General features: G+C 32.9%; 3 protein-coding genes across 3 annotated transcripts in view; all 3 read right to left on the bottom strand.

The window, feature by feature from the left end:
• Positions 1-258, bottom strand: part of LOC104736679 — a 6,711-nt gene extending 6,453 nt beyond the window's left edge. The window contains exon 1 of the mRNA XM_010456703.2: positions 117-258. The gene's annotated coding sequence lies outside the window, so the exon portion shown is untranslated. The remainder of the gene's footprint in view (positions 1-116) is intronic.
• On the bottom strand, positions 6,074-6,759 carry LOC104736677. Its single transcript, XM_010456702.2, has one exon. The coding sequence runs from the start codon at positions 6,542-6,544 to the stop codon at positions 6,209-6,211; it is 336 nt and encodes a 111-aa protein (XP_010455004.1). The 5' UTR covers positions 6,545-6,759; the 3' UTR covers positions 6,074-6,208.
• The window catches only part of LOC104736676 (transmembrane protein 184A-like), a 3,826-nt gene continuing 944 nt past the window's right edge, over positions 7,522-10,403 (bottom strand). The window contains exons 3-8 of the mRNA XM_010456701.2: positions 9,856-10,013; positions 9,674-9,747; positions 9,306-9,455; positions 8,739-9,024; positions 8,393-8,626; positions 7,522-8,312 (exon numbers count right to left, since the gene is read on the bottom strand). Coding sequence (XP_010455003.1) covers positions 7,944-8,312; positions 8,393-8,626; positions 8,739-9,024; positions 9,306-9,455; positions 9,674-9,747; positions 9,856-10,011 — 1,269 coding nt within the window. The 5' untranslated portion in view covers positions 10,012-10,013 and the 3' untranslated portion in view covers positions 7,522-7,943. The remainder of the gene's footprint in view (positions 8,313-8,392; positions 8,627-8,738; positions 9,025-9,305; positions 9,456-9,673; positions 9,748-9,855; positions 10,014-10,403) is intronic.

Raw genomic sequence — 10,403 nt, 5'->3', positions numbered from 1 at the left:
CAAAATCTCGAATTTGTTTGCTACTTATACCTCACAATCACGATTTAAGTTCCTCTTGTTCATCCGTCGATGTACAACCCACCACATCTTCCTATACACCAAGCTCCTCATATAGCCTCCTTGCTTCTTCAAAATTCTTTCTTCTTGTCACATCAGTTTCTTTTAAAGGTTTCAGAAAATGTGATGGCTTTCACCAACCCTTTTGTACAGCTTTATAATGATACCTCTTGATTCTCTCAAAGCGACCAAAAAAGTTTGTTACTTTACAGACAAGCTTCAATCTTTAAATGTGTTGCTTCTCATTAGCACATATTAAAAAAAAAACGAGGTGGTTGTCACAAATCATCACATTGTTTTGTAAAGTCTTTTATGTTCTGTAAAGTGACCATATCCTTTATCATGCTATCATCTCTCTTCTTAACTTTTGTTATTTTTTCCTTTCTCTCGCTTAATTGATGCTTTATTAGTCACGCTTAATCTCCAGCAATTATATCAAATAACATCTTAGTGGATACATTAAATAACATCTCCTTAATCATGCTATTTCGTAGATTGTCAACGACTAATATCAAACAGAGTAATGCTATATAAAATGTACTTGGAACTGGAAAAGCATCAACACACGCGAGTTCGAGTTAGAACTTCTTAACATGGCGCATGGCAAGTCTTAAAGAAGTTAAGGTCCATTGAGTTAACATCATCAAAGTGTTCTTATATATTTTTGTTTTCTTTTCTTTCTTACACAAAGCCATCATTCAATATCTAAATAAAAACAACTCAACCAATAGAAAAATATAAATAATCACAAAATATCAATACAAATTAAGTTTGCATATAATTCTTTTTAAAATCATATAATATGGAACACTATGAAAAGTGAAAACAAATAAATATTAGAAAAGAAGAGAATAGACACAAACTCAGTCCCAATATGAGTTGACTACACACTTAGTACACAATGTGTAGCTAACAAACCAATTACTCTTTCGAGTAATGTAAAGTTGTTTCATAAATTATTTGGTTTTTCGACGGACACAATCATATAGCTTTGATTTTTTTTCTCTCATACACAAATGTTACGAAGAATTAAACAAAGTAGAGAGGATTCACTCTCCCACTTTCTCTCATCTATGCAAAAAAAATATAAAGATAAATTGAACTTTGTTATTATCTTTCCCCATTTTAAAACATCACAACTACAAGTATAACAACATCATAGATAACATCTGATGCAATTTCTCTGTTTAGCCTTATACAATTTCATCATTCCTCTGTTTCTGATCTCTTTTTTTTTTCTATACGTCACAAATGTCAAAATTTTAGCCTTTTCTCTGATACAATAGGGAAGCCCCAATGAGAAGAGAGAATGCAACTGGGATATAAACCTTCCCTGTTCATTTTATTAGTGATCCGCACGTAAATGCTCAAGATCCTTCTTGGTAAGACCAGTGCCTTAAGAACCAGCCTCCTTGGTCGGTTTAGTCGGAACCCTTTTGACTTGCTCTCAACCTTCTTTCCCAAGTTATGCCTTTTAGTTCTTGTTGTCACTTTCTCGTATTGATGGCTTAGCTTCTGGTACTGGGATGTTGATCTTGACCGGTACTTACCAATTATCTGCAGCATCTTGAGCTTTCAGTTGAAAACAAAAAACAAAGCAAAATAGACGGTTTTAAAGATATTGTTGTTTTGAAGTGTTGGAGAGTAGTTTATAAGAGAAAGAAAATACTTATATTTAATGAGCAAAGGATCAAAAAGAGAAACAGTTTGAGTAACAAACAAAGAACACTTTGATGATGATTGATGAGAGAAGGGCGCTCCATAAATGATAAGAGAGTGAAGGAAAGATTCTGAAGGCACATGGATATATTCTTCTTTGTATTTATTAAAAACCACAAATCCCCAAATCCTCTGAATTTTTGCAGTTTTTATTTAACCACACAAGTCAGAGAGAGAGAGAGAGAGAGAGAGAGAGAGAGACTGCATATATTGTACTTACGTGGATATAATTATCGCATAGAAAAAACAAGAGAGAGGAAAAAAAGGAATTGGTCTTATAGTGAATAGAAAAATTGAGCAATGATTGAAATAAAAGATTTATAATCTAAATAAGAGATTAAGGATATGACAATTGACAAGTTTTGACAAAAAAAAAAGGAGATGACAAGCCATTAACGAGGCAGCGGCTTAATAATTTGGCAACATGAATAGATGAGAGCATAAATGAGAGAGAGAAATCTTCTTAACCTTTATTGCAATGTGCTACAATACAGCTAATTACTGAAGTAAACCAGATAAATTAGATTATAGTAAAACCGGATTACATATTCTAAAAGAGACTTCTCAAATCAGCAAGTCTTTTTCTCGAGGATGTTGCACTTCTCTAACTACTTTGTTGAAGCATACACCTGGTTCAAATTAAATAGCTAGGGACGTTTCTCGGGACAAATGATTTGGTCCGAATCAATCAGAAACAAGCTTCATCCATGACCATGATAAATTTGTGGACCAATATTTTTGGCAAAAGTTTGGTACTCACTTTCACATGTACAATCATTCAATGTTTTGTAATTCTTGAGCTCATTAAACATAGTAGTTATAATACCAATGTAATTAAGGACTGATTGTCCACTATGCTTGCAAATCCATAATATTTGCCTATATTGAGGTATTTGAAACCTATTGCTGATAAAAGACGAGTGCAAAGACTGTCCCAAAGCTTATGAAGCTTTGGCAAAAATGTAACGGTCGATCTTAGGTTCAATGGAGGTCTTAATCCAACATAATCATTGAATTGTTAGTCATCCACATAATCAAATAAAGTATGTGTTATTCTTCTCTTTTCCAAACGAATTTGTATCATATTTATGGGCTCAATTGTCTATGAGTGAGTCGTTCACCTTGAAGCAGAGTCGACTCCTGTTTGATTTTGTAGGCATTATTTAATAACAAATTTAGAAAGATTAAATTTTATGTTATTCAATTAATAATATATATATATATATATATATATATATATACAAATATTGTTCTCATACACTTGTTTAACTGAAAAGGCTAATTAAGTCAATGGAATATTGGCCCTTAACCTGTTAGCACAAAATAATATATGTACTAAATAACACGCAATTGGTTGATATAAAATCACATCAAGGAAGTATATTAAAAATGTATCATATACTTTGAAATATTTATTGATGGTTGGATGCTAACGAGGATAAAATGCATTTCATTAAAAAGTGAAGTCAATTTCATGTTTAAATGAGGTTTTAATGACATAATCAACTTTATCCCCCATTAATCTCATATTCTCATATAACACAATCTTCTCATTCATATAATCAACCTTATGGTCTTCAATATCATGATATTTTGTAACAACATCATTCACATCCCCTAGACAAGATTTTTCAAAAATAATTCTAGATCGTTCAAAAATCTGAAACTCGAGATCATGAACATTCTAAGCACAATCTGCTATTCAATATCAAAATAATTCTTAGTAAGTTTTTTTGCTCTTAAAGTATAGTATTTATCAATGAGCATGTGAATATACACATATCGAATTATAGTATTCATCAATGAGTATGCAAACTATAAATCACATATGAGTATGCAAACTAGAAATCACATATTGAAATCACATATTAGTATTATGTAGAGAGGATGGCCCAAATAGATCTGTTTAGATCACCCAAGTGGTGAAAGATGGAGATACACCTCAACTAAAGTCAGCGGAGGAGCAACAATCTTGGCCCACCAAGAAACGGTATACTGTTAAAGTTGTAACAGGTTGGAAGATGTAGGAGTTAAGAAGCAACAAACTATGGCTCTTGTCAAAGCATACAGCGAAGCATACGACAATTAGTAGTATATTCTATACATGAAGTTATATAATAATTGTGACAATAACCCACCAAAATATGAATATAATAATTCAAGAATTGAAGTCTTTTTTTTTGTTTTTTGAAAAAATTGAAAATATACACTTTAAAATAATTATTGGTACATATATATATATTATTATATAAAGTATGGTTTTAAAAGTTACTAACTCACCAGATCGTGATATGTGTCAATTTCAAAAATTACTAATTCACCAGAACGTGACAATTGTCAATTTTACACAAATTTCTAATTTTAAAATAATTTTTTTGCTAACTCACTAGATGTGACACATGTCAATTTCAAAAGTAACTAATTCACCAGATCGTAACAAATGTCAATTTTACACAAATTTCCAATTTTCAAAGAATAATCTTTTTAAAATATCAAAAAATTATAAAAAAAATAACTAATCATAAAATCTTATTATATAAGGTTAGGTTTACAAAGTTAAGGTTAGGTTTTCAAAGTTAGATATTAACAGGATCATGACACGTGTCAAATATACTAAAGAGATGTTGACATGTGTCAAATATTATTATTTTTCAAAACAGCTAATTAAGATAATATAATTAAATCTACATAAAATTTACATGTTTATATCTAAAAAACAATTTCCTAAATCAAAAAGGAAAATTATCAAAACATATATTTAATTCATGGTACGGTAATTATATTATGTGTTTTCTCATTTAGATTTTGACATGTATAAACAAAAAAATAATTCATTAAACATGTATATTATTATTAATCAGTAAATAGGAAATAACAAATCTAAAAAGAATAACATAAGTTATGTCAAAAGAATTATTATTTTTGAAACGTAATAGGAAAGCTAATTAAGAAAATAACATTATATCTACATAAATTAACATGTTTATATCGAAAGCTTTGATTTTTTTCTGATATAATTTTGTTTATCTATTGTAGGTCTTTGATTCTTGCAGGTTCCTCAATGGAAGTTATCATATGCAATGAAATGGAATCAAAGTATATAAAGCCCGCTATATTAATCGATGATCAAGACACTGATGGAGGTTCCAAAAGCGATTCTACAGTTAGTAGCGTTATAAGTTCCGAAGATTAATCAATGGTTGGTGTTTCTGATCAAAATCTAGAGTTTTTTCTTCTGGATAATGTCAATGATTCCGATACTGAAACAAAAGCTACTTGATCAACTAATTGAGAAACGATTTTGAAATTTGGAAAGTTAGAACGGTAAACCATTTTAAAATTGGTTTCAAATCGGATTTATGTGGTTTTTTTATCTGATTTGGTTCGTAAACCGTTTAAACCTAGGTATATAGAAAAAATATATGAGAACTTTTGATTTGGTTAGAAATAAGTTGAGAACAATAGGCGGACGGGCGGGATAAAATAAAAATAATTATAAGGAAATAAGTTGATTTTCTTTATCGGACGGGTCTTTATTTTAGTTAGTATTTGGCAAAAGTTTTGCTGGGATATAATTTAGGTTTCGATTATTGTAATAATTGTTATAATATATTTAAAATTTTTGTTTAGCGTTTAGAATATAGTTTTTTCAATAATTTTAAGACCCGCACATGTGCGGCCCTTATCTAGTACTCTCTCTGTTTCAAAATATAGGATGTTTTAGTGAAAACACGCATATTAAGAAATAGTTACTTTTAAAAAGTTTTAACCAATCATAAACAAGTCTGCATAATAGAAAATATAAATTTAATCTAAAAGTTGCATAAAAAATTAGAAACCTCCTATATTATGAAACAAAAATACTTCTCTAAATATCCTATATTATGAAATGGAGGAAGTATTATATACTAGTTGATATTCCAATTTTACTATTTATCTCTAACCAGCTTATAAAGAAAACGGCAGACGCGTTTAATGTATGACAAAAATTAACAATACAAAAAAAATGGTCAGAAAGTGGCATAAGCAGTGAGCTGTGTACTAATTTACGCCAAAGAAGTCAAGCCACGAGTCCAAAGTTCTTTAGTTGTGTTTATTTTCTATGGACTAAGGCCCATTTAAGACCCATCACAAGTAAGTAAAACCCTTACAAAAAGAAGACGAAAACGCATCTTTGACTTGGTGACGAAGGTACACGCAAAAAGAGGAAACTTACTCTCTCCCTCATTCACCACTTTCACGTCTTTCAACTGTGTGTAACTCGAGAAGCAGAGTTCACGTTTTCTTCTACCGTCCACACACACAAAATAAAACACTCTCTTTGACTTTTCAATAAGTACCAAGTTTAATGATAATCCAAAACTTCAATTAAACGTTATTAATCTGATTAATTCTGAGCATAACACAATTAAAGACGAAATATAAAACATTTTTAGAAACAATAACAAGGTTCATGCAAGTGAAGAAGCCTAAAAAAACGTCTCCGGCGGTAGTAAAACGCCGATCTGAGACGAGACCACCAAACGACGCGTTTCAACTTTAACCTCCGAGCTGATCTCAGTCTCCTCAACACAACTCGCTTCACTCTCTTAACAGATCTTGAAACTTTCTCAGTGAAACTCTGTTTTCTTGAAAACTGGTAGCTTCTGAGAAACAACTGTCTCTTCTCCAAATACTCTCCGTACGGTGGTGCTCCATAAGTACCGTAGTTGTGGTTGTAGTCACAAGTACCACTACTACTGCTTCTCAACACAAGCTTCTCACTCATCGTCGTAATCCGAAGAAATAATAAAGAAGGCTGAGAAATAAAAAGGATCAAAATAAAAGTCGCCGCCAGAAAAAGCCACCACCGCCGCCGACGCCGTTGTAGTTACGTAATAGGGAAGAGTTTTAGTTAGAGGCGTGCGTTGAACTCTCTCTCTTTGTAAGTACTTAATTATATAGATCTTTTAGTTTATGTTTTAGGAACTGTTGTGTGTACCTGTGTTGTGTGTACCTGTATAATCTTTATTGGCTCTTTCTCTCACATCTCTCTCAAGTCAAGACTTTAATATTTTTAACCTATTCCCAATAAGCAACAACATTCTACTAATTAGAGTGAATGTAATTAATTAAGTGAATGTGTGTGTTTTTTTACAAATCAGAATATATTAACTCGTTATTATGAGGTCAATTTTGTTTTGAAAATGAAGAGAACTTGTTTAGTTTTAATTAAAAGTGGCATATGCATTGAATCATATAAGACATTTTCGATGCAGAAATAAACGTGAAATTTACGTATCATCCAAGACAAATTAGTTCAAAGAATTTAAAGTGAATGTTAGTATATTTTAATTTTAAAAAGTTATAATCTTATTATAAAACTTAAAAAGAGTATTGTTGCAATCACTACTTCTATACAAATCTTGTAGTGCCGGCCTTATTTCTTTTATATATTTATTTGGTCCCATTTGTGGTCACAGAAGAATATGAGAGACCTAAATAAATAGTTTTTGCTTGGTGGACATAACTTAGTAAAGTGTGGTAGGTGTGTGAAGAATGAAGATGTGACATTGGCATTAAAGAGAAGGATAAGCCAACTCCTATAGTCCTATGCATTTTTGACTTTGCTTGCTTTGGTCAAAACCTAACACTATTACCTATTAGAACAAGAAATGCTTACATTTGAACAAAGTTTACTTTTCATATCACAATCTTATTACTTGCAACTCTATTACTTCCATAGGAAAAATAAAACAAATATAATAATGGGCAAACAGGATCACCATTTGACCCTTAGCCTTAGCCTTTTATGAGTTTGAAGGGCTTTGTTTCCGAAACTCATCATGTTACATGTATAAAAAAAAAGAATGTTCCTAATCCACTACGAGCGATTCACAAGCTTGAGAAGTAATCAACTGACAATTTTTATATCCATATCAAACCCTATTGTATCTACAAAGTAGGCAGGAACGAAAAACAGGCTGCAATAGAAACTGCTAGTAGAAGACTTGTAAAGCTATGAAGGCAAACGGGCTTTAGAAGCTTTTTCATTTATCTTCCAAGTCTCCTACTAACAACATCTTTCAACTAAGAACACACCTGAGACATATTCATCTGAATCCAACTATTAGGAGCATGTTTTGTACCTTGTTAATGGTTTCTTTCTACATCTTTCTTGTCTGCCCCTATCTAGGCCCACTTTCACTTGCAGAGGGGACATTGCTCGGGAAACTAGATAGATCGATGTCAATGAGGGACATATCATACATTGTATCAAGAGAATCAGGGGCATCCACAAGCAAGGAAGATTTCGCAGCATCAGAACGAGCAGGATCAGAAGTTACGCTAGAGCTTTTTGGTGAGCTTGCCTCTGAAGATAGACTACTTGACACCGAAACACCATCAATCTTGTTTGCATACACAGGTTTGTTCTTTCTCATTGCATCCATCTCTTGGCCAGTTGGAACAAAAGTTCTCGACCGGTACTTCTTTGTCCCTTCATCACCACCATCTTGATGGTTATAGAGCACATAATCATGATATGTAGGAGCAAACTGTAATAAAAAATGATCAGGACACCAATATGAAACAAATATGATTTGAAATATGGATGATTTTCAAAGAAACCAGTTACCTGGTGAACAGTGTCATGGTAAAAGTCATTTAGTTTTACAGCATGTGATAGGCTCCCTGAAAAACTGCCAGATCCACCAACATTGGCACCGGCATACTCCTTGTATGGAAAAGCATAGAAATGGCATGCTGCAGCAATAAGCATCTCGACACATATTATAAAATTCTGAAAATGAGCAGCCTCCTCTGCAGTCTTTATGAATCCAGATTTTGCAGCAAGAAAAACTAGAACACCCTGTGCAAAGAAGAGGGTCATAGAACACAATCAGAAAAAAAGTAACAATGTGTGAAGGATAGTAAAAGGTAAGAGTGAATGTCAAAACTCTGAGTTAGTAAGCACATTTTACCTGCCAATAGGTTAGAAAGACCACAGACTTTATGATCACAAATTTTGGGACTGGATTGAATGGCTGAAGTAGATCTCTGCATGCCATATAAAACAGCACAAGTGCGTACAAAGCCACTGTGTAGGATATGGTATAGATGATGGTAAGATAGAGATATGCTTGATCAGGGTTGAAATTCCCATCCTTGTACTTCCCTTTCGCATAAAGCACAAGTGTGACAGCAACTAAGATAGGCTTTAGAATAACAAACTGCAGACAACCTTGCTTGCATCGTCGAATAAAACGCCTGCACTGAGAAGATCATGCATGTGTTCAATAGATGTCAGCTACTAAGAGGACTTCTAAATACACAAGACAAAATCATCATAAACTGTGTGCAACCATATGATCGTCTCTAATGACAAGCACACATAAAGATTATTAACGTGAGACACAGAATCTAAAAATTTGCACATGTTGTGTTACTTGCACAGAATACAGTACTGCAGAAATGTTAGAAAATACCGGGAAAGACTATGTAAACACAGCCTTTGTTGATATGTACAAAGAGTTTGGATTCAAACTTACCCGTCCAAAGTTAAAGGTGGAAAGCAACATGTCATGAGAGACCACGATGGCTTTAGAGAGCGACCACTTAAACTAAGCACTACTGATCCTGGGCCTCCAACCCATGCCAAACACAGCGATAGGAAATTGTAAATAACCCATGCTTCATATCTGAAACACAAAAAGGTCATTATAGACATATGCCATTAGGCCATTTGACTTTAAACAAAAACAGAAAACTTTAAGGAGCAACTCTAAGAACTATTGAGGCACTCTAAAAGAAGAAGAAATCACAGCTGACATAATCTACACTCATGTTTTAAGGATCACACAGAAATTATTTTTGTTGTTAGAGAAAACACATCTACAACTTCAATTAGGATACTCACACTTCTCGTATGGAATCAAAATATATCGAGCTTTTAGGTAGCACAAGAGACAAGAATGACATGAAGGCATAAACCTGGCAATGAGAAGCAAAACATCCAAGAACATATTAGGGAAAACAGAATTCAGCATGTCAAGGAGTAGTAGACACAGTTCAGCTTATAGATGATGATACTATACTAACCGGGACCATAAAGATGATTCGTACGATATATCTCTGATAAGTTGGTTCCGTGTAATTCAAAAGATGCCTGTAGATATGAAATATCGCCAAAGCAATGGCTCCAACAGTACATAGAAACGCCACAATGTTCAGATAAAACGGTATCAAATCCGCCATTTCTGCAAAACAACAAACTCCTTCAAAACTACAATCAAATCAAATACAAAAAAAAAAAAAAAAAAAAAAAAAAAAAAAAAAAAAATAAACAAGGAAAAGATCTAATTTTGAATCAAATGGTCCGGATACTGCATGGATTTAACAGTTATCGTCAAATGAAACAAAGAACCCAAAACCCATCAAACGACGACGCATTCACATATGTGCGTTGTGTCATCTGGATCGAATAGCACATTATATTGTCTCGCACTATCATCACATATTCACATTACATGACTATGAGTAATGAGTAGTGTCAAAAGAAGAAGAAGAAGAAGAAGAAGAGAGAAGATGAGATTGATGAGGTGGATAACAAATGGCTAAGTAAATAAGCATTAGCATCAGCACCACCG

This window comes from Camelina sativa, chromosome 13 (genome assembly GCF_000633955.1).
Source record: "Camelina sativa cultivar DH55 chromosome 13, Cs, whole genome shotgun sequence".
NCBI classification, from domain to species: domain Eukaryota; kingdom Viridiplantae; phylum Streptophyta; class Magnoliopsida; order Brassicales; family Brassicaceae; genus Camelina; species Camelina sativa.
Note: the sequence above shows the minus strand (reverse complement) of the source record. Positions and strands in the feature narration are given on the sequence as shown.

Coding starts and splice junctions, on each gene's coding strand:
- LOC104736677 (XM_010456702.2), bottom strand. CDS start 6,544: ATGAGTGAGAAGCTTGTGTTGAGAAGCAGTAGTAGTGGTACTTGTGAC.